The sequence below is a fragment of the Tachyglossus aculeatus genome, chromosome X5 (genome assembly GCF_015852505.1).
Source record: "Tachyglossus aculeatus isolate mTacAcu1 chromosome X5, mTacAcu1.pri, whole genome shotgun sequence".
Taxonomy (NCBI): Eukaryota; Metazoa; Chordata; class Mammalia; order Monotremata; family Tachyglossidae; genus Tachyglossus; species Tachyglossus aculeatus.
This window is the reverse complement of record NC_052097.1, coordinates 11,564,165-11,588,847: the sequence shown is the minus strand read 5'-3', so window position 1 is coordinate 11,588,847 and position 24,683 is coordinate 11,564,165. Positions and strand designations below refer to the sequence as shown.

The window sequence follows — 24,683 nt, the reverse complement described above, 5'->3', positions numbered from 1 at the left end:
CACTGGGACACCCAGGAGTCAAGTGACTTACCCAAGGTCACACAGCAGGTGAGTGGAACCCAGGTTTCTTGATCGCCAGACTATCACAGACCCTTCTGAGAAGCACTGTGGTCTAGTGGATAGAGCCCAGACTTGGGAGTCAGAAGGACCTGGGTTCTAATCCCGACTCTGCCACTTGAATGCCGTGTGATCTTGGGCAAATCACTGCACTTCTTTGGGTCTCAATTCCCTTTCCTGTAAAATGGGGATTGAGAGTGTGAGCCCTATGTGGGACAGGGACTTTGTCCAACCCAGTTATAATAATAATAATAATATTGATGGCATTTATTAAGTGCTTACTATGCACAAAGCACTGTTCTAAGCGCTGGGGAGGTTACAAAGTGATCAGGTTGTCCCACGGGGGGCTCACAGTCTTCATCCCCATTTTACAGATGAGGTAACTGAGGCACAGAGAAGTTAAGTGACTTGCCTAAAGTCACCCAGCTCACAAGCGGCGGAGTCGGAATTTGAACCCATGACCTCTGACTCCAAAGCCTGGGCTCTTTCCACCGAGCCATACAGCTTCTCGATTATCTTGTATCCGCCCCAGCGCTTAGATCAGTGCCTGGCACATAGTAAGCACTTTGGTTTAGCGGAAACAGCCCGGGCTTGGGAGTCAGAGGTCGTGGGTTCTAATCCCGGCCCTGCCACTTGTCTGCTGTGTGACCTGGGGCAAGCCACTTCACTTATCTGTGCTTCAATTCCCTCATCTGTAAAATGGGGATTAAGACTTGAGAGCCCCACGTGGGACAACCCGAGTCCTTAGCACAGTGCTTGGCACATAGCAAGTGCTTAACGAATACCATAATTATTAATAAATACCACATCATCATCATCATCAATCGTATTTATTGAGTGCTTACTATGTGCAGAGCACTGTACTAAGCGCTTGGGAAGTACAAATTGGCACCACAGTGATGATTATTCTGATTACCCTTCCTTCCTCCCTCTCCCTTCTCCTTTTTTTCCAGTCTAGATTCCCTCTCCCCCTTGGCTTTCCCGCTCAGCAGAAAACTTCCACCTCCGAGCAGGGAGAAGAACAGAGGATACAGCGGACGCAGACTCCGGTTTGGGGCAGAGCGGCCGGGCTAGGACTGGAGAAGGGGAGGTGACTATCACAGGCCCGAAGAAGGGAAGACGAAGACCCCAGAAAAATCAGTGGGCCTGGGGTGGACAGTCCTGGCTCCTTCTCAGCTGCCCACAAAGATCGTTCGGCCCTTGGGTGGTGACAGGACTCTGGCCCAAAGTCAAGGAACAGCAGTGATAAATGGGTGGGTGTGACGGACTGGCTGGCTAGTTGCCTCTCTCCTCGTCACTTGCTGGGCGCTCCGGATTAGCAGGAGAACAGCCAGGATCCCTGCACAACGGACCTGGGCTTCGTCAAAGGAGTTTCCCTTCCAATCCCTGGAGCACCGGAGACGGGACGGAGAGAGCATGAGCACCGCAGGCCAAGTAAGCCATTCTTCCCATCCCGCCGAGTCCTCCCCGGGTGGACGGCGGAGACAAGGCGATCCGGGGAAGAGTTAAAAGCGTATAAAGGATCAGGAACAGAGAGGCCTGGGTGTCGAGCCATGGGGAAGGGGGCACACAAGGTGAAAAATGGGAGGCCTGGGGGATGATTAACTCTGCCTGACCTGTCCTGGATCTGTCCTAAGATCTATCCTGGATCGCTTTGCTTCCGTGAGCTTTGCTTGCTCCAAGAAAAGTGAGGGCATCGGCCCAGGATCAGAGGGGTCCCAAGGCAGACAGAGCAATCAATCAATCAATCGTATTTATTGAGCACTTACTGTGTGCAGAGCACCGTACTAAGCGCTTGGGAAGTCCAAGTTGGCAACATATAGAGACGGTCCCTACCCGACAGTGGGCTTCACAGTCTAGAAGGGGGAGACAGAGAACAAAACCAAACGTATTAACAAAATAAAATAAATAGAATAGATATGTACAAGTAAAATAAATAAATAAATAGAGTAATAAATCTGTACAAACATATGTACAGGTGCTGTGGGGAAGGGAAGGAGGTAAGGCGGGAGGGATGGAGAGGGGAAGGAGGAAGAGCAGTCTACGGTAGAAGCGTGAAGCAGCTGGCTTAGCGGGTAGAGCCCGGGCCTGCGAGTCAGAAGGACCTGGGTTCCAATCCAGGCTCCGCCGCGTGCCTGCTGTGTGACCCTGGGCAAGTCATTTCACGTCTCTGTGCCTCGGTTCCCTCATCTGTAAAGTGGGGATGTGGGACAGGGACTGTGTCTAACCTGATTAACTTGTATCCGCCCCAGTGCTTAGAACAGCGCTTGGCACATAGTAAGCACTTAACTAGTAGCATTATTATTATTATCATTATTATTTGTGCTGATTGGGGCCCAGCCAGTAGGTACCTTCTTTGGCATCTGAGCAGACCTTCCTAGGGGCGTCCGGCCCACCCGTCAGAAAATGGGCAGCGTAGGGGACGGGCTCAGTGCCTGGATACAATCTCACTGCAAGCCACATTATCAAACGCTGAGGACTCTCAATTCATCTCCAGCTCTTCCTCTATCCCAGCTCCGCCGCTCGTCTGCTGGGTGACCTGGGGCAAGTCACTTCACTTCTCTGGGCCTCAGTCGCCTCATCTGGAAAATGGGGACTGAGATTGCGAGCTCTACTGGTCGTGTTACTGCTGGCAGAGGGAACAAATGAATAGGGGAGACGGATAATGCAAAGTCCTTGCCAGAGTACAGGGCGCATTATTTGTGGCTACAGATAAGCAGCAACTTTGGACAATTCCGTGTCCTAGTTCCCTAATGGATCTCAAGCAGCAAGGCCCGTGGCAAGAACCTGAGCCCGGGAGTCAAAGGATGTGGGTTCTAATCCCCGCTCCACCACTTGTCTGCTTTGTGACCTTGGACAAGTCATTTAACTTCTCTGTACCTCAGTCACGTCATCTGTAAAATGGGACTCTAAACCCGCTGTCCCTCCTATTTCAACTGTAAGGCCCGTGGGGCTCAGGGACTCTGTCGTATTTATCTACCCCAGTCCCAATAAGCACAATGGTCATAATTAATAATAATTGTCGTAGTTGTTTTATTTTATTTTGTTAGTATGTTTGGTTTTGTTCTCTGTCTCCCCCTTCTAGACTGTGAGCCCTCTGTTGGGTAGGGACTGTCTCTATGTGTTGCTGACTTGTACTTCCCAAGCGCTTAGTCCAGTGCTCTGCACACAGTAAGCGCTCAATAAATACGATTGATTGATTGATTGACTGATTAAGCACATATTTTGTGCCAGGCATTTTACCAAGCACTGGGATAGATGCCAGCTTATCAGGTTGGACACAGTCCCTGCCCCACATGGGGCTCACAGTCTTAATCCCCATTTTACAGGTGAGGGAACTGAGGCACCGGGAAGCAAAGCGACCTGCCTAAGTTCTCACCACAGACCAGTGGCGGAGCTGGGATTAGAACCCATGTCCTCCTCCCAGGCCTGTGTTCTTTCCACAAGGTCAGGCTGCTTATAATGTATATTATAATAAAACAGTAATAATCGTAATGATGGTAATAACTGCCTCTACAGCAGCCGCAATCTTAATCCTCATGTTGGTCAGTTATTATCAGTACCGCTCTCCAGGTAAGGAAAAATTAAAAATTAACCCAAATCCAGTGCAGTGAGAATTTTGTTCTCTATCCCAGAGCTTAATATGCCCTGATTAACAGTTCCCAACTAAGTGTAAATAAACACCTCTTTGTTTGCCTTATGAGCGGATTTTGAGAGCTGTAAAACAATAATTTCTAGACTGTGAGCCCATTTTTGCGAAGGGACCGTCTTTATATGTTGCCAACTTGTACCTCCCAAGTGCTTAGTACCGTGCTCTGCACATAGTAAGCACTCAAAAAAAAAATATAATAATAATGGCATTTATTAAGCGCACTGTCCTAAGCGCTGAGGAGGTTACAAGGTGATCAGGTTGTCCCACGGGGGGCTCACAGGCTTCATCCCCATTTTCCGGATGAGGTCACTGAGGCCCAGAGAAGTGAAGTCACACAGCTGACAAGTGGCGGAGCCGGGATTTGAACCCATGACCTATGACTCCAAAGCCCGGGCTCTTTCTCCTGAGCCACGCTGCTTCTCTGCATGGTATTTCAGTTACAATATTTGCAGATTAGTGACTAAACTAAATATAGGTAAGCACTGGAGTGACAGTAGATGGCTTATGGAAAGAGTATGGGCCTGGGGGGTCAAAGGATCTGGGTTCAGATCCCAACTCTGCTATTTGCCTGTCGTATGACCTTGGGCAAGTCACTTAACTGTCAGCTCCTCCCTCTGGATGGCAACATCCGACCGTGATGCACTTGAATTCTCCCAAGGGTTAAGTACGGTACTCTGCACACAGTAAGTGCTCAAAAAATAAGATTGATTGGTTCCCTTTGCCTCAGTTTCCTCTACTGTACAATAATAATAATGATGGTATTAGTTAAGTGCTTACTATATGCCAGGCACTGTTCTAAGCGTCGGGGTAGATACAAGGTAATCAGGTTGTCCCAACATGGGGCTCACAGTCTTAATCCCCATTTTCCAGACGAGGGGACTGAGGCATAGAGAAGCTAAGCGACTTGCCCAAAGTCACACAGCTGACCCGTGACAAAGTCAGAATTAGAACCCACAACCTCTGATTTCCAAGCCCGGGCTCTTTCCACCAAGCCACGATGCTTCTCTAGTGAGGATTCAATACCTGTTTTCCCTTCTTCTTAGACTGTGAGCCCCACGCGGGCCAGGGACTGGGTCCAATGGGATTAACTCGTATCTACCCCAACGTATAGATCAAACAGCGCTCGGCACATGGGAAGCGCCTAACAAATACCATTAAAAAAATGGAAACCTCTTACTTCAATGTTGAGTCAGAGCAGTTTTGAACTCTCGGTCCATCAATCGATTAATGGTATTTATTGAGCACCAACTGAATGCAAAGCACTATTACTAGGCATTCGGGAGTTTACAGTTCAGTGAAGGAGAACGGCAGAAATGATTTCACATTAATGAAAGCCGGAGGAAGAATATGGAGTAATGACAAGAAGTACCGCAAATATGTCAGGATGAAATAGTCAAATAAATACTCAAACAAAAGATAGGCATACGTTAAAACCACATGTAAATAAGGGCTGAGGATAATTATCATCCTAACAATGCTATTGTTAAGTGGTTTCCATGAGCCAAGCGCAAGATCCAAGCGCTTAGTCCAGTGCTCTGCACACAGTGAGCGCTCAATAAATTCGATTGAATGAATGAATCGGCAGGTTGGATACAGTCCCACACGGGGCTCACAGCTAAGGGAGAGCACATAGTAAATCTCCAATTTACAGGTGAGAAAGCTGAGGCCTGGGGAAGTTAAATGACTCGTCCAAGGTCACACAGCAGCCAAGCGGTGGAGCTGGAATTAGAACGCAAGTCTCCCGATACATTAGTGGGTGGGATGATCGGTTGACACTACTGGGATGTTGGCAATTAATTGAACACCTACCTTCCTTTGTTCTTCCCCCCCTTCCCAGCCCCACACCACTTATGTCCCTATCTATCATTTATTTATCTGTATCAATGTCTGGGTACATAAGTGGGTGGGTGGTCGGTTGACATTCCTGGGGTGTTGGCAATTAAATGAGGAACAGGAGTTCCCGAGGTTGGGGGACCCCCTCAAATTTCAATCTGTTGCCGCCTTCTATTTCAAAAAAGTTGGGGGCCCCTTTCTGATCTCAACCAAAACTCGCTACTCTGCCCAAGGGGAATATCTGAGAGTCTCTTCTCTGCCTAATAATAATAATAATAATGATGATGACGGCATTTATTAAGCGCTTACTGTGTGCCGTGGGGAGGTTCCAAGGTGATCAGGTTGTCCCACGGGGGGCTCACAGTCTTAATCCCCGTTTTCCAGACGAGGTGGCCGAGGCCCAGAGAAGTGAAGTGACTTGCCCAAAGTCATTCATTCATTCAGTCGTATTTATTGAGTGCTTACTGTGTGCAGAGCACCGTACTAAGCGCTTGGGAAGTCCAAGTTGGCAACATTTAGAGACGGTCCCTACCCGACAGTGGGCTCACGGTCTAGAAGACTAAGTCACACAAAGTCACACAGCTAAGTGGCGGAGCTGGGATTTGAACCCATGACCTCTGACTCCAAAGCTCGGGTGAGCCCGCTGTTGGGTAGGGACCGGCTCTATATGCTGCCAACTTGTACTTCCCAAGCGCTTAGTACAGTGCTCTGCACACAGGAAGCGCTCAATAAATACGATTGAATGAATGAATGAATTTCCACTGAGCCACGCTACTTCGCTAGAGGCCCTCTCCCTCGTCGTTTACCTCCCCCTACCCAAAAATTTTCTAGAGAAAGAGGGAATGAGAGAAAAGGGATCCCCTCACCCAAATATCCACCCCCCAACCCATCCAGAATGGAAGCCCAGGCTTAGAATCGCGCAACGTGGTATTTATTGAGCGCTTCCTGTGAGCCAAGCACTGAGCTAAATGCTTGGGAAAAGACAATAGAACAACTATTGCTCTCGAGTTAGAATCTAAGGGAAAGGGGTGTGTTGTGAGCTTCCTTCTCCTCGAGGGCTGGGATCTTTTCTAACTCCATTGGACTCTCCCAAGCTCCCTGCAAACAGTAGGCGCTCAATAAATGCCATCGATTGATTGATTGGGAAGATGGAACTATCTTCTCCAGGGTAGGAGCAGAATGGGTGTGCCCAAGGCCTCAGGAGCTCAAACAGCAAATCTCTCTGTCAACAAAAGTTATCAATATTTATTTTTGAGCATGGGCTTCGGGAAAAATAAGTCCTGTAACGCCATTGGAAATCTTGGGAATTGGGCCATCGCTGGAGGAAAAAGCTTTCGCAACCGAATGAAAAACCTGATTTCCCGCCTCTGTCCATAGTCCCTATCTAGAGAAGCGGCGTGGCTCAGTGGAAAGAGCCCGGGCTTTGGAGTCCGAGGTCATGGGTTCAAATCCCGACTCCGCCACTTGTCAGCTGGGTGACTTTGGGCAAGTCACTTCACTTCTCTGAGCCTCGGTGACCTCATCTGTAAAATGGGGGTGAAGAGTGTGAGCCCCCCGTGGGACAACCTCATCACCTTGTAACCACTCAAGCGCTTAGAGAGAAGCAGCGTGGCTCAGTGGAAAGAGCCCGGGCTTTGGAGTCAGAGGTCATGGGTTCAAATCCCAGCTCCCCCAATTATTAGCTGTGTGACCTTGGGCAAGTCACTTAAATTCTCTGGGCCTCAGTTACCTCAACTGTAAAATGGGGATTGATACTGTGAGTCCCCGTGGGACAACCTGATCACCTTGTAACCTCCCCAGCGCTTAGAACAGTGCTTTGCACATAGTAAGCGCTTAACAAATGCCATCATTATTATTATTATTATTATTATTAGAACAGTGCTTCGCACATAGTAAGTGCTTGATAAATGCCATCATTACTATTATTTATTACCATGGAGAGTTTTCTGTTTGTCACCAGGAGTCAGAGGGCTGGGATTGGGGGCAGGATGAGGCTGGCAAACAGTCTTTCGTAAGTATTGACATTTCTGAGGAATTGACTGTTTTCCAAAGGAAAGATTTGCGTCAATATCCCAACTGTGTTTTACATAAGATCGATGATCTAGGTTGCTTTGCCAATCAACCAGTGGAATTTTTCTCATTCATTCATTCGATCGTATTTATTGAGCGCTTACTGTGTGTGGAGCACTGTACTAAGCGCTTGGGAAGTACAAGTCGGCAACATATAGAGACGGTCCCTACCCAACAGTGGGCTCACAGTCTGGAAGGGGGAGACAGAGAACAAAACCAAACATATTAACAAAATGAAATAAATAGAATAAATATGTACAAATAAAATAGAGTAATAAATATCTACAAACAGAAGCAGCGTGGCTCAGTGGAAAGAGCCCGGGCTTTGGAGTCAGGGGTCATGGGTTCAAATCCCGGCTCCGCCAAATGTCTGCTGTGTGACCGTGGGCAAGTCACTTCACTTCTCTGAGCCTCAGTTACCTCATCTGTAAAATGGGGATTAAGACTGTGAGCCCCACATGGGACAACTTGATCACCCTTTATCCCCTCCAGCGCTTAGAACAGTGCTCTGCACATAGTAAGCGCTTAACAAATGCCATTATTATTATTATTATTCTCTGGGCCTCAGTTCCCTCAACTGTAAAGTGAAGATTGAGACCGTGAGCCCCAAATGGGACAGGGATTGTGTCCAACCTGATTTGCCGGTATCCACACCGGAGCTCAATACAGTGTCTGGCACACATAAGCGCTTAAAAAAGACCAGTTATTATTATAGTAAACACTCAGTAAATACAATGGACTGATTGACTCATTCATTCATTCATTCCATCATATTTATTCATTCATTCATTCATTCGATCGTATTTATTTAGCGCTTACTGTGTGCAGAGCACTGTACTAAGCGCTTTGAAGTCCAAGTTGGCAACGTATAGAGACAGTCCCTACCCAACAGCGGGCTCACAGTCTAGAAGGGGGAGACAGACAACAAAACAAAACATATTAACCAAATAAAAGAAATAGAATAAATATGTACAAATAAAATAGAGTAATAACATAGTAATAGTAGCAGCAGCAGCAGTAACAGTATTCATTCATTCATTCATTCATATTTATTGAGCGCTTACTGTGTGCAGAGCACTGTACTAAGCACTTGGGAAGTACAAGTTGGCAACATATAGAGATGGTCCCTACCCAACATTCATTCAATCATATTTATTGAGTGCTTACTGTGTGAAGAGCACTGTACTAAGCACTTGAGAATTACAGGTTGGCAACATATAGAGACGGTCCCTATCCAGCATTCATTCATTCATTCAATTGTATTTATTGAGCGCTTACTGTGTGCAGAGCACTGTCCTAAGCGCTTGGGAAGTACAAGTTGGCAACATATAGAGATGGTCTCTACCCAACATTCATTCATTCATTCATTCAATCGTATTTATTGAGCGCTTACTGTGTGCAGAGCACTGTACTAAGAGCTTGGGAAGTACAAGTTGGCAACATATAGAGACGGTCCCTACACAACTGTGGGCTCACAGTCTAGAAGGGGGAGACAGACTACAAAACAAAACATATTAACAAAATAAAATAAATAGAATAAATGTGTATAAATAGAGTAATAAATACGTACAAACATATGTACATAACAGCGGGTTCACAGTCTAGAAGTCTCCAATACAGCAGAGAAGGGAGACACGATCCCTGCCCACAGAGAGCTTACAGTCTACAGGGGGAATAACTAGGCTGGGAAGGGGTGGGCTCGCACCTGTAAATCGGTGTTTCTCTGACGTGAGTGGAAGAAAAGTCACCCCCCGGTTCTCCTGGGATGGGATCGCACCTGTAAATCGGTGTTTCTCTGAAGTGAGTGGAAGAAAAGTCACCCCCCGGTCCCCGTGTGCTCTGCCCCCAGGTGATCCGCTGCAGGGCGGCCGTGCTCTGGGAGCCCAAGAAACCTTTGTCCATCGAGGAGGTGGAAGTCGCTCCCCCGAAGGCCTTGGAGGTCCGCATCAAGGTGAGCATGTCCGACCGTCCGGCCTTCTGGACTGGGACTCTGCCCTCCTCCCGCCCGTCCCCCAAAACGCCCCTCAAGGGGGGTTTCCTTTACTTCAGCCTCTCCCGCCATCGATCGTAACGATCATGTCGAGATTCGCTAGACGCTCTCTGTCTCTTAAGCCACGCGCAAAACACTGTGCTGGGCTCTGGGGTAGATACGGGCTACGGGTACGTGTCCAGAGATGCAATTTTAAAATAAATGTGGCCTCTCCTCTGCCTACATCCCCCGGGCCTGGAATGCCCTCCCTCTGCCCATCCGCCAAGCTAGCTCTCTTCCTCCCTTCAAGGCCCTGCTGAGAGCTCACCTCCTCCAGGAGGCCTTCCCAGATTGAGCCCCTTCCTTCCTCTCCCCCTTGTCCCCCTCTCCATCCCCCCCATCTTTCCTCCTTCCCTTCCCCACAGCACCAGTATATATGTATATATGTTTGTACATATTTATTACTCTATTTATTTATTTTACTTGTACATATCTATTCTATTTATTTTATTCTGTTAGTATGTTTGGTTTTGTTCTCTGTCTCCCCCTTTTAGACTGTGAACCCAATGTTGGGTAGGGATTGTCTCTATATGTTGCCAATTTGTACTTCCCAAGCGCTTAGTACAGTGCTCTGCACATAGTAAGCGCTCAATAAATATGATTGATTGATTGATTGATTCAGAGTGTGAGCCGTTTGTGGGATGGGGATTGTATCCAACCCCGCTATCTCACTGTCTACTCTGGTGCTAAGAATAGTACCTTGCATAAAGTCAACGCTTAATAAACGTTGTTATCGTGATTATTATTATTTCTGGACATCCAGGCTGGACTGGCCCCTTCAGAGTCAGCTTCTGGGGGAAAATGCCGCCAAGGCGCATGAGAGGAAGCAGTGTGGCCTAGTGGAAAGAGCGCGGGCCCGGGATTAAGAAGACCAGGGTTCTAATCATGCCTCCTCCACTTGCCTGCTGTGTGACTTTGGGCAAGTCACTTCACTTCTTGGTGCCTCAGTTCCCTCACCTGCGCAATGGGGATTCAATACCTGTTCCCCTTCCTACTTAGACTGTGAGCCCCATGGGGGACTTGATGACCTTGTATCTACCCCAGAGCTTAGTACAGTGCTTGGCACATAGTAAGCGCTAACAAATACCACAAATAATAATAATTATGGTGTTTGTTAAGCATTTACTATGTGCCAGGCACAGTTCTAAGAGCTGGAGTGGACACAAAGTAATCAGGTCGGACACGGCCCTTGTCCCTCAGTCTTAATCCCCATTTTACAGATGAGGGAACTGAGGCCCAGAGAAGTGAAATGACTTGCCCAAGGTCACACAGGAGACAAAAGGCGGGGCTGGGATTAGAACCCAGGTCCTTCTTACTTCCAGGCCCTTGCTCTATTCACTAGGCCACGCTGAAATCCCACCTGAGGCTCACAGTCGCTGCACACAACCCCGAGAAAAGCGGTCTGTCGAGAGTCCCGGCTGAATTTGGCCTCCTCCTGCATGGGTGGGCGGCAATTGGCAGGAAATCATTTTTGTTCACCCTGAAAGGGAGAGTCCGAGAGGAAGCGTCCGAGAGGAAGCGTCCGAGAGACTCTTTGGCGGCGTGGCGATCGGCTACCCCAGTCATGGCAGGAAAAAGGAGAAACTAAGCCCCCAGACACCCTAGCAGGAGGGGAGAGCTACTGGACACGTCCCTCGGGCTACCCCGCTCCTTCCTGCGGCTCACCGAGCTCTCCTTCTTCATCCGCAGATTGTGAATTCGGGAATCTGCCGCTCGGATGACCATGTGGTATCTGGAACACTGAAGTTCCCCTTTCCGGTGATCCTGGGCCACGAAGCGGCTGGAATTGTGGAGAGTATCGGAGAAGGGGTCACCACTGTGAAACCGGGTACGTGGGAGCGGAAGCCATTATACGGAGGAATAAATGGTTCAGAAGGAAAATAAGAGCAATTTCGGTCTTTGTTGAGCCCTTAGTATGTGCCAAGCACTGTGCTAAGTCCTGAGGTAGGTAGAAGGTAATAGATACGGTGAAGCCGCATGGCGTAGAGGAAGGAGGAATTGGGGAGTCAACACCTAGTCTCCCTCCTGCTTCGACAGCGTGGCTTAGTGGAAAAAGAACGGCCTTGAGAGTCAGAGGACTTGGATTCTAATCCCGGCTCTGCCATTTGTCTGCTGTGAGACTTTGGCCAAGTCATTTAACTTCTCCGGGCCTCAGTTATCACATCTGAAAAATGGGGACAGCTCACGAGCTCTATCTGAGGCAAGGACTGTGTCTGACCTGATATACTTCTTCTCTACCCCAGTGTTCAGTACAGCATAAAGAGGCAGCATGGCATAGTGGCTAGAGCACTGGCCTAGGTGTCAGAAGGTCATGGGTTCGAATCCTGCCGCTGCCACTTGTCTGCTGTGTGACCTTGGGCCCGTCACTTCCCTTCTTTGTGCCTCAGTTACTGCATCTGTAAAATGGGGATCGATACTGTGAGCCCAACGTGAAACAGGGACTGTGTCCGACCCAGTTTGCTTGTGTCCGAAGTCTTTACCTTGTATTCCTTTATTCATTCAATCGTATTTATTGAGCGCTTACTGTGTGCAGAGCACTGTACTAAGCGCTTGGGAAGTACAAGTCGGCAACCTATAGAGACGGTCCCTACCCAACAACGGGCTCACAGTCTAGAAGGGGGAGACGGACAAGGATTTAGCACAGTGCTTGGCACCTAGTTAGGACTTAAAACCCACAGTTATTATTATTACAGAACTTGGCACTTAGCAAATGCTTAAGAAATACCATTTAAAAAAAAACATAATTAGATGGGATTCAGCCCCTGTTCCACACTGGGCTTAGGGTTTTGTTTTTGTTTGTTTTTTTATGGTATTTGTTAAGCACTTACGATGTGAGCCCACCTTTTAGACTGTGAGCCCACTGTTGGGTAGGGACTGTCTCTATATGTTGCCAACTTGTACTTCCCAAGCGCTTAGTACAGTGCTCTGCACACAGTAAGCACTCAATAAATACGATTGATGATGATGATGTGCCAGACATTATAATAAACACTGGGGTAGATACAAGATAACCAGGTTGGACCCAGTCACTGTCCCACATAGGGCTTAATCCCCATTTTGCAGATGAATTAACTAAGGCACAGAGAAGTCTTGACTTTAATCCCCATTTTACAGATGAGGTAACTAAGGCACAGAGAAGTCTTGACTTGCCCAAGGCTACACAGCAGACAAGTGGTGGGGACAGGATTTAGAACCCAAGTCCCGTGACTCCCAAGGCTGCTCTTTTTCCACTAATCCATGCTGTCTAAGCAGGAGGGAGACGAGGTATTGAATCCCCATTTATAGATGGGGGCCACTGAGGCAGGGAGATGTTCAGGACAACGTGGTCCATTTCATGGGTTACTGTGTTTCCCACAGGGGCACCCGGTTGTTCCCATAATAATAATAACGATAATATTTCTTAAGCACTTCCTGCTTACTGTGCACTGTGCTAAGCACTGCTACAAGATAATCAGAGGGGACACAGTCCTTGCTTCACCCAAGGACCACAGTCTAAACGGGAGGGAAAGCAAGAATTGAATCCCCATTTCACAGATGGGGAAACTGAAGCACAGAGAGGTTAAGCGGCACGGTGCAGTGAATAGACCATGAACCCGGGAGCCAGAAGGTCAAGGGTTCGAATCCCAGCTCCACCACTTATCTGCCGTGTGACCTTGGGGAAGTCACTTCTCTGGGCCTTGGTTGCCGCATCTGTAAAATAGGGATTAAGATAGTGAGCCCATATGGGATATGGGCTATGTCCAACCTGATTATCTTCTATCTACCTCAGTGCTCCTTATCGTGCCTGGCAAATAGTAAGCGCTAAACAAATCCCATAAAAAAGTCATTTGTGAAGGTAATCTTTCTCTTATTCTAGTGGAGACATCAGATGGGCCAAACGGAGAGAAAGAAAGAGCGAGACAGAGGCTTAGTTGGCAGACATGGTCGGCTGGCAAATATGCCCATTTTTTTAACATTGTCCATCCCAAGTACCCAGTACACACGGATCGGGCTCTCAAACCGCCCAAATTCATTTCTCATTTTGAGGGGTTTTTTGTTTTGTTTTGTTTTTTTACCCAGAGAAAGGTTTCCTCTCTTTGGCATCTCTTGAAAATCATCAGTCTCGTCACCGTACCTCGTTCTCGCCTGTCCCGCCATCGACCCCCGGCCCACGTCATTCCCCGGGCCTGGAATGCCCTCCCTCTGCCCATCCGCCAAGCTAGCTCTCTTCCTCCCTTCAAGGCCCTACTGAGAGCTCACCTCCTCCAGGAGGCCTTCCCAGACTGAGCCCCTTCCTTCCTCTCCCCCTCGTCCCCTTCTCCATCCCCCTCATCTTACCTCCTTCCCTTCCCCACAGCACCTGTATATATGTATATATGTTTGTACATATTTATTACTCTATTTATTTATTTAACTTGTACATATCTATTCTATTTATTTTATTCTGTTAGTATGTTTGGTTTTGTTGTCTGTCTCCCCCTTTTAGACTGTGAGCCCACTGCTGAGTAGGGACTGTCTCTATATGTTGCCAACTTGTACTTCCCAAGTGCTTAGTACAGTGCTCTGCACACAGTAAGCGCTCAATAAATATGATTGATGATGATGATGATGACCAGTCATTCAGGGGAAAATCCCCATTTCCTCCCACCAAAGCCAAGGGATTCTGCATCCTAGCACAATCCTTTGTTTTGCTAGACTATTCCACCAGCCTCCTCACCGGTCTCCCGACTCCAGTCTCTGCCCCCTCCGACCTGTGATGGCCGCCTCTGCCCCCGTCACCTTCCAGAACCGTCTCTCGCCCCGTATCTCTCCTCTCCTCCAACCCTCCACCTGCTCCCTGGGGGTCTGTCTCTTTTCCCATCAAACGAAAACCCCTCCCGGGTGGCTTCCGGGCTCTTCCCGCTGCGGCCCTTCGTTACCTGTCCTCTCTCCCGCTTTTCCCCGTCTTGCCTTCTCCGCTCCTCCCCAGACAACGTGCTCTAGCTGTTCCTCACTCTTCCGTTTTTCCTTCATATTGGAACTCCCTCCCTTCCCCACATGGGACACACCACAGCCCTCCCACCTTCCAATCCTTCCCAAGCCAACAGCCCTTCCTGATGAATTCCCCAGCAGCCTGAACCGTATGATTTTTTCGGCCAACTCCAGGATTTACGGACTTATACCATCCTCGGCACACAAATAAATCGTAGATCGATGAGAGAGAGAGAGAGAGAGACAAATCAAGGGAATGCTCGTTGATTTATTTTTGATCGCTTTAATTGTAAGTATGTTTGTGATTGTCTCCCATCAGAGTGGAGGCTCCTTGTGGGCAGGGCAGGTGCTACTTTATTATTCTGTACTTCCCAAGCGCTTAGTACAGTGTACTTCATCAAGTGGATGCCCTCCAAAGGCTGCGACTGCCCTTACTATGACTACTATTAGGACTGCTATTGCTCTTCCTATTACAGTTATTACTCTATTTATTTTCCTTGTCCATATTTGCTATTCTATTTATTTTGTTAATCATGTGCATCTAGCTTTACTTCTGTTTATTCTGATGACTTGACCCCTGTCCACATGTTTTGTTTTGTTGTCTGTCTCCCCCTTCTAGGCCGTGAGCCCGTTGTTGGGTAGGGACTGTCTCTATCTGTTGCCGACTTGTACTTCCCAAGCGCTTAGTACAGTGCTCTGCACACAGTAAGCGCTCAATAAATACGATTGAATGAATGAATGAATGAATAGACAGCAGCGTGGCTCAGTGGAAAGAGCCCGGGCTTTGGAGTCAGAGGTCATGGGTTTGAATCCCGGCTCCACCACATGTCTGCTGTGTGACCTTGGGCAAGTCACTTCACTTCTCTGAGCCTCAGTTACCTCATCTGTAAAATGGGGATTAAGACTGTGAGCCCCATGTGGGACAACCTGATCACCTTGTATCCCCCCAGCGCTTAGAACAGTGCTTTGCACATAGTAAGTGCTTAACAAATATCATCATCATTACTACTACTACTATACTACTGTTAGTACTACTATTGCTATTATTATTAGTGTGATCAATTTCTATTACTACTATCATTACTATTTCTGCGACTACTATTAGTAAAAATGAGAGTATTTGTTAAGCGCTTTCTCTGTGCCAAGCACTGTTCTAAACGCTAGGGTAGATACAAGGCAATCAGGCTGTCCCACGTGGGCTCACAGTCTTAATTCCCATTTTACAGATGAGGTAACTGAGGCACAGAGAAGTGACTTGCCCAAAGTCACACAGCTTACTACTATCACTGTTATTACTCTTTCTGCCACTACTAACGTGATTATTACTCCTCCTCCTACAACTATTACAAATACCACTGCTACTACTACTACTCAATTCCTCTTTTCAATGTTTAATGCTCCCTAAATATTTCCAAAATATGAAATCTGCCCCAAGACAAAATAAGGATGTTGAATCAGACCTAGGAACTGGAAGCTCATTGTGGGCAGGAAATGTGTGCCTGTTTTTGTTCTACCGTACTCTTCCGAGCCCTTAGTACAGTGCTTTGCACATAGTAAGCACTTAATAAATGCCGCTATTATTATTATTATTATTATTACAGTGCTCTGCACGCGGGAAGTGCTCAGTCGCTACAATCGAATGAACGAATGAACTGGAAAGTTGCATTTTCATGATTCTGGCTGGAAGAGCAATTCTGTTCATGTTGAAACTTTCATAGTCTCCTGTTCACACACAGACTTTTTAACTGTGCCTTTTTTTTTAATTCTAGGAGACAAAGTAATTCCTCTCTTCACACCGCAATGTGGCAAATGCAGGGTATGCAAGCATCCCGAGGGCAACCTCTGCCTTAAAAATGAGTACGTTTCCATCATTCGTCTTAATCACTGTGATACTGGTGAGGTGAAGAGCTTACTCTGTGCCAGGCGCTGTACTGAGCGCCGGGATAGATCCAAGATAATCAGGTTGGACATCATCCCTATCCCCCATGGCACTCACAGTCTTAGAGGGAAGGAGAGCGGGTATTGAATCTTCGTTTTACAGATGACCTTAAGCTAGCTGTGGCCAGGGAACGTGTCTACAAACTCTGTAATATTCATTCATTCAATCAATCGTATTTCTCGAGTCTTACTGAGTGCCGAGCACTGTACTAAGCTCTTGGGAGAGTACAACATAGCAATAAACAGACAAATTCCCCTTCCACAACTAGCTTACAGTCTTGCGGGGGAGACGGACATTAATATAAATGAATCAGTTACAGATATGCTCTTCCAAATACTTAGTACAGTGCTCCGCACAGAGTAAACATTCAATAGATACCACGGTTGATTGAGGAAATTAATTGAGGGCCCAGAGACGTGAAGTGACTTGCCCAAGATCACAGGGCAGGCAAGTGGCAGGGCGGGGATTAGAACCCAGCCCCGTGTTTCTCTCCACTGGGTCGCATCTCGTTAGCATCGTGAGCCCGGATTGCAGTTGACCTCGGGTCGGGATTTCTTCTATCTCACTCGCCTCCGTGCGTGTGTGTTTGTGGATTAGTATCGAAGCTCTGAATGGAGTCCTGCAGGACGGCACCAGCAGATTCACCTGTCGAGGCCAAGCCATCCACCACTTCCTGGGCACGAGCACCTTCACGGAGTTCACTGTGGTCGACGAGGACTCGGTGGCCCGGATCGACGCGGCCGCCCCGCTGGAGAAGGTCTGCCTGATCGGCTGCGGCTTCTCCACCGGCTACGGCTCCGCCATCCGAGTGGCCAAGGTGAGAGGCCCCCGGAGTTAGCCACGACCAACGGCTCCCCCCGACCCCCGGTTTCACACCCGGCTCACCCCCGAGGCGGCGGACCGGGGGCTCGGGATTCTGCGTCCGGGAATGCCGGAGAATTAGGCCCCAAAGAGGGGCACAACTCCAAGCTCACGACACCAGTCCCCCACTACCCACCCGTAAAATCCCTGCTGAATACTCGTTTCAAAGCTCAAGACTGGTAGAGTACAGGAAACTCTCCAGGCGCCACCCTGAGAGGGGAGTAGTAGAAATAGTAGTTGTAGAAGCCGCAGTGGGTAAGTGAGCAACTCCTCGCGCTTCCAGTCCTGCTCTGTCTTTCCTCTCAGGTGACCCCCGGCTCCACCTGCGCCGTCTTCGGCCTGGGGGGCGTGGGCCTGTCGGTCGTCGTGGGGTGCCGGGCGGCCGGGGCGGCCCGCATCATCGGCGTGGACATCAACAAGGACAAGTTCGCCAAGGCCAAGGAGCTGGGAGCCACCGAATGCGTCAACCCCCGGGACTTCGAGAAACCCATCCAGGAGGTGCTGGTCGAAATGACCGGCGGGGGAGTGGATTTCTCCTTCGAGGTCATCGGGCGGCTGGACACCATGGTCCGTATCTTTTTTTTTACTGGTACCTGCTAAGCGCTTACCGTGTGCCGGACACTGTACTAAGCGCTGGGGTAGATACAGCCAATCAGGTGGACACAGTCCCTGCCCCACATGGGGCTCACAATCTTAGTCCCCATTTTACAGATGAGGTGCCGAGTGTGGTATCGTTGTGAGCAGGGAGTTATCTTGTTCTATCCTACTCTCCCAAGCCCGTAGTACAGTCCTCCACACACAGTAAGCGCTCAGTAAATACCACTGACTGACTGACTGTTTGGTGCCTGGGAGATAATAACAATAATAATAATAATAATAATAATAATAATGGCTTTTATTTAAGCGCTTACTATGTGCAAAGCACTGTTCTAAGCACTTGGGGGGGGGGATACAAGGTGATCAGGTTGTCCCATGGGGGGCTCACAGATTGCTGGGCCTGTGAGGTAGCAGCTGAGTGTTAACTCAAACCTAAGCCTTTGCTTGTTTTCAAGAATAATAATAATAATAACTGTGGTATTTTTTAAGCCCTTACTATGTGCCAGGCACTGTACTGAGCGCTGGGGTAGATACAAGACTACCTGCTAATACAGGCTGTAGACTGTGAGCCCGTTGTGGGCAGGGGTTGTCTCTATTTGTAGCTGAATTGTACTTTCCAAGCGCTTAGTACAGTGCTCTGCACACAGTGAGCGCTCAAGAAATACGACTGAATGAATACAAGCTAATTAGGTTGGACACAGTCCCCGTCCCCCATGGGGCTCGCAGTCTTAACCCCCATTTTCTCCCCTTCTAGACCGTGAGCTCGTTGTGGGCAGGAATGTGCCTGTTTGTTGTTACATTGTACTATCCCAAGTGCTTAGTACAGTGCTTTGCACTCAGTAAGCGCTCAGTATTGAACGAATGAACGGATGGATGTTCCAGATGAGGGAACGGCCCACTGCTGTCACTTCCCAGCTCCTGACGGACGAAGTCCTGGTCCTCCCGGCCCCGGGAGAAGTGATTCCGGAGGCAGGTTTCCGTTCCGCTGAAATTCCCTTCCTTGCAGGAAGCTGCCTTGGCGTCCTGCCACATGGGCTACGGAGTCAGCGTGGTGGTGGGGGTTCCGCCTGGGGCCCAGAAGCTCACCTTTGACCCCATACTGCTCTTCAACGGGCGCACCTGGAAGGGGGCTGTTTTCGGAGGTGAGGAGCGGGAAGAGGGGAATGGGGAACGGGGAGGTGGCAGGAAAGCTCAAGCGGGTGCCCGGGATTGGGTGGGCCTTGGAATCTCTTCCCCGGAAATCCCGGGAAAGGCATCCCCGTTTCCTCTTCTCCCACTCTCTTCTAGGCCACCCTGACTTTCTCCCTTGGCTCTTCCCGCCCCACATCACTTGCGTACTTAACTGTCATTTATTCATTTCTATTAATGTCTGTCTTCCCGCCTCTAGGCTGGGAGATCATTGTGGGCGGGGAATGAGCCTGCTATATTGTTATATTGTTCTCTCCCAATTGCTTAGTGCAGTGCTCTGCACATAGTGAGCACTCAATAAATACGATTGATTGTAAAATGAGGATAAAATCCTACTCCCTCTACTTAGACTGTGAGCCCCATGAGGGATAGGGACAGTGTCCAGCCTGATTAGCTTGTATCCACCGCAGTGCTTAGTAAGTGCTTAATACTATAATTACTGTTATTATTATTGTTAATAATAATAATTATTGTCTCACACTTGTCCTGGTAATCCCTCTTTTTGTATCTCTGTGTTTCATCTTCCACCTAATGATAAAAATGATTGTGGTGTTTGTTAAGCCCATGCTATGTGCCAAGTTCTGTGCTGAGTTCTGGGGTTGATGCAATATGTGTGGATTGGACACAGTCCCTATCCCACACAGGGTTCACAAGCTAAGGGGGAGGGAGAACAGGTATTTTATCCTCATTTTACTGCTGAGGTCATCGATCAATCGTATTTATTGAGCACTTACTGAGTAGAGCACTGTACTAAGCACTTGAAAGAGGATAATATAACAGAGTTGGTAGCCACATTCCCTGCCCTCAAACTGAGGCATAGAGAAAGTAAATGATTTGCCAAAAGACACCCCAAGTCACTTTTGCAGGTAGGTGGTGGAACTGGGTTTAGAACCCAGGTCCTCTGACTCTCAGGTTCCTGCTCTCTTTACTAGGACATGTGGGTTCTCTGTCTCTCTGTCCCTCTCACTCTCCATCTCCTTCTCTTTCTCTCCTTCTCTCCCCCCCCCACTCCTTCTCCCTCTCTCCTTCCTTCTTTCTTTCTCCAAGGGACTAATTGCAGAGAAGCTGCAAGGGAGTCGGGAATTCTCAGCTGTTCTCTCTGACACCCTTTCCCGCCACTCAGAGACATTCCCGTGGATATGCTAAGGGTTAATGAGACCTTTTTCCCGGACTTGTTCCCCCAACCAGGATGGAAAAGCAGAGATTCTGTCCCCAAGCTGGTGTCCGATTTCATGGCCAAGAAATTTCCTCTGGACCCGCTCATAACCCACGTCCTCCCTTTCAGCCAGATCAACGAAGGCTTTGACCTGCTCCGGGCGGGAAAGAGGTGAGATTTTTATTTAACCCGAGTGCAGGAGGAACTGTGGTGGAGTGAGGTGGGGGGAAAGATTTGGTCCACGCAATCGTGGAGCAACGAGTGTGTACCTACCGAGACCCGCGGGACGGGCTGAGCGACGTACCCTTGGGATCCTGCTGGCTGTCGGGGTGGACAGAAAGAGGCAGAAGACTTGAAATCCACTCGAGAACCTTGAATGTGTCACCTCGAATGCAGCCCTATCGGCGGTATTTATTGAGCGCTGACTGTGTGCACAGCATTGTACTAAGCGCTTGGGAGAGAACAGTGCAATAGAGTTGGGAGACGTGTTTCTTACCTCTAACGAGCTGCGTTTCCCTCATCTCTTTCCAACTGAGCCCAGCAGCTTTAGGCTAGAAGCAGCCAGAGGAACCTGGGTAATTTCCAGCTATTTATTATTATTATTATTATAGTATTTGTTAAGCACTTACTATGTGCCAAGCACTGTTCTAAGCACTGGGGCAATAATAATAATAATAATAGTGGTATTTGTTAAGCATTTACTATGTGCCAAGCACTGTTCTAAGCACTGGGGCAATAATAATAACAATAATAATAGTGGTATTTGTTAAGCACTTACTATGTGCTTTTAGACTGTGAGCCCACTGTTGGGTAGGGACTGTCTCTATATGTTGCCAGTTTGTACTTCCCAAGCGCTTAGTACAGTGCTCTGCACATAGTAAGTGCTCAATAAATACGATTGATGATGATGATGATGTGCCAAGCACTGTTCTAAGCACTGGGGTAGACACAAGGCCATCAGGTTGTCCCACGTGGATCTCACAGTCTTAATCCCCACCATCCAGATGAGGTAACTGAGGCCCAGAGAAGTGAAGTGACTTGTCCAAGGTCACACAGCAGACAAGCGGCAGAGCCGGGATCAGAACCCACGTCCTCTGACTCCCAAGCCTGGGCTTTTTCCACTAAGGCACGCGGCTTCTCTAGTTGAGAATATCCTTCCAGCTGCCCTCTGCTCTTCCTACGGAAGACGGATCTTCACACCAATGTCCCCAGGAGGAGCGAGAAGGCCACAAAACCATCAAAAATGTTGCCCTGTCACCTTCGGGGAAAGTCCAAGCGACCCTGGCAAGGCATAATCAGTCTCAGTGGACAGGAGCGCGAGGTGGCTACCTCATTCCCCTGGGCCAGTGAATTTATAAGCTGGGAGGGCTGCCGGGTTTGCCGTTGAAAATTAACGAACGAGAATCAGCCGCGAGAAAGAAGCTTAGTAGCCTGGATTTCGACCGGACAGTCTGGTTTTCAGAATTTCAGTATAGTTCAAGGATCAGACACCTTTATCAATCAATCAATCATATTTATTGAGCGCTTACTGTGTGCAGAGCACCGTACTAAGCGCTTGGGAAGTGCAAGTTGGCAACGTATAGAGACAGTCCCTACCCAACAGTGGGCTCACAGTCTAAAAGGGGGAGACAGAGAACAAAACCAAACATACTAACAAAATAAAATAAATAGAATAGATATGTACAAATAAAATAAATAGAGTAATAACTATGTACAAACATATATACATATATACAGGTGCTGTGGGGAAGGGAAGGAGGTAAGATGGGGGGATGGAGAGGGGGACGAGGGGGAGAGGAAGGAAGGGGCTCAGTCTGGGAAGGCCAGTATGTTCATTTTAATCATCCAGCCTCCCTACCCTTCCTACATTCATTCATTCAGTGGTATTTATTGAGCGCTTACTGTGTGCCGAACACCGTACTAAGCGCTCGGGAGAGTACAGTGTGAAGCAGCTTGGCTCAGTGGAAAGAGCGCGGACTTTGGGGTCAGAGGTCATGGGTTCAAACCCCAGCTCTGCCAGTTGTCAGCTGTGTGACTTTGGGCAAATCACTTCGCTTCTCTGGCCCTCAGTTATCTCATCTGTCAAATGGGGATTAAGACTGTGAGCCCCCCGTGGGACAACCTGATCACCTTGTAACCTCCCCAGCGCTTAGAACGGTGCTTTGCACATAGTAAGCGCTTAATAAATGCCGTCATCATCATTATTACAGTGTAGCAATAAGCGGGCCCATTCCCTGCCCACAGTGAGCTTACGTTGTCGAGTTCCGGGGCACGGACAAGATGCCTGTGTTCCCCGGGAGTTGGGAGGGAAATGGACAGACTCTGGGGTAAGTGTGGAGGTCAGGGGCCCTGGAGAAAGGGCCGAGGTCCAGGTGGTCACCATCAGACTTGTGCAAATTGGGGCGTAGGGCGTGCCCGGTGTAACACATATGACATCACGTGCCTCTCTGTGTCCGGTATCTGCTACAGCCGTCAGTGGCCACGCTGCTCTCGTGGTGATGGGTTTCATGTGGAGGAGGCCTGGCCTGGCCTGGCTTCCATTCTCCCAGGGAGAAGGCAAAGGACAGCTAGCTCTCAGTTCATTCAGCTGTATATACTGAGCGCTTACTGTGTGCAGAGCACTGTACTGAGCACTTGGGAGAGTACAATACAACGATAAACAGCTATTTGGAGACCCCCTTCTATAGGCTGGTATCAGGCCAGGATAGCATTGAGGTGCCAGCTATGAACTCTAGGCTTTCTGGGGTGACCATGAATCCTGGCTCCCACACTAGACTCCTTCCCGTGAAGCCGTCTGAGCCTCCCTAGGAGAGACACACTGGACGTTCTCTGGGCCCTTAGGAACCCCAAGAGGCCTCTGGTAATACCAGCTTCTTTGGTAGGGGAGGATGTTGGGAGAAATTAGGGATGGGAATCAGGAAAATTCACCTTATTTAATGCACGATGCGCCTTGACCGGTTTTCTCTCCCAGGTTAGAAATCAATCAATCAATCAATCAATCGTATTTATTGAGTGCTTACTATGTGCAGAGCACTGTACTGAGCGCTTGGGAAGTACAAATTGGCAACACATAGAGACAGTCCCTACCCAACAGTGGGCTCACAGTCTAAAAGGGGGAGACAGAGAACAGAACCAAACATACCAACAAAATTAAATAAATAGGATAGAAATGTACAAGTAAAATAAATAAATAAATAAATAGAGTAATAAATATGTACAACCATATATACATATATACAGGTGCTGTGGGGAAGGGAAGGAGGTAAGATGGGGGGATGGAGAGGGGGGCGAGGGAGAGAGGAAGGAAGGGGCTCAGTCTGGGAAGGCCTCCTGGAGGAGGTGAGCTCTCAGCAGGGCCTTGAACGAAACAAGTAGACAGGTGTCAATGCCATCAGAATAAAAAAAGAATCGTCTGAGCGGCAAACCCATCAAATCTTTTCATTCCCCTTTTCAGTATCCGCACCGTCCTGACGTTTTAAGGCGCTACCGTGACCCCCCCGGAAGATTTCTTCTTAAACAGGCCTGCCAGCCTTTAGATCATCCTACCAGAGAATCATGTCGAATCAATGAAAAACAATGAGGAATTCCACCCTCCAGAGCCGGACACAATTCAACAGAGTTGCATCTTATCCCTGACAGGTTTTCACATTTCAGTTAAAACTGAAAATGTAGGCCATTTCAATTTCAGCAGAGATCTTGGGAAAGCCGAAAAAGATCTTTTCTAACAAAGGGTTTCTAAAAAGCTCTTCTGAGCAGTGCAGTCGCGCACCAGGAGCGGTCCTTCTCTGCTTGTGAATAATCTTCTTTTGACTCCTTCCACCACACCTATGGCCTTCTGCTGGTCAAGGGCCCACAGTTCTCACTGTCTGAAGCAAGTCGGGTGAGGTTTTGGGGGTTTTTGTAGTGGGAGGGGGCTTCTGTGTCTGAAACCCCTGCCCTCTGCTTCCCAGAGTATGACAGTTCGCACAAGAAGGCAAGCCTCTTTCAAAGGAACCACCCACCCCCCTCTCAGAGCAGACGAAAGGAAAACCCACCTAAATTCCCAGGCTTTCAAATGGAAAATAGAATTGAGAAAGCGGGAAGTGCCACTGATTTTTTTTGTTTCTGCTTCTTTTTTAAAGCATATGTATCTGACAACAGCGATTTCCCTTCTGCACCAGCTCACTAGCCAATAGTGAAGGCATCAATACTTTATAGCTGTTAACTGTCGAAACTCAATAAATTAGTCGCTTGCAACCCCTCTCACGTGAATGAACCATCGGTTTGGCTCTTTAAAGAATTTAGCCCTCTCGCTTTGCAGTGCTTCTTCTATCGGTGACATTCAGTCAGAAAATTAGCAAATAGTTCTCTA

The 24,683-nt window shown here is 48.3% G+C and overlaps 1 protein-coding gene across 1 annotated transcript; it reads left to right on the top strand.

The window, feature by feature from the left end:
• The first annotated feature begins 1,192 nt into the window (after positions 1-1,192).
• Positions 1,193-24,683, top strand: LOC119947594 (alcohol dehydrogenase E chain-like). Its single transcript, XM_038769166.1, has 9 exons — positions 1,193-1,491; positions 9,462-9,563; positions 11,331-11,469; positions 16,361-16,448; positions 17,128-17,347; positions 17,698-17,958; positions 18,995-19,130; positions 20,365-20,503; positions 23,787-24,683. Exons 1-9 carry the CDS (start codon positions 1,474-1,476, stop codon positions 23,809-23,811), a joined length of 1,128 nt encoding a protein of 375 aa, XP_038625094.1. The 5' UTR covers positions 1,193-1,473; the 3' UTR covers positions 23,812-24,683.

What these genes read in the sequence shown, in the direction of transcription:
- LOC119947594 (XM_038769166.1), top strand. An exon ending in CCTTGGAGGTCCGCATCAAG is followed by an intron (nt 9,564 to 11,330) that starts GTGAGCATGTCC and finishes CTTCATCCGCAG; the next exon opens with ATTGTGAATTCGGGAATCTG. An exon ending in GGTCACCACTGTGAAACCGG is followed by an intron (nt 11,470 to 16,360) that starts GTACGTGGGAGC and finishes TTTTAATTCTAG; the next exon opens with GAGACAAAGTAATTCCTCTC.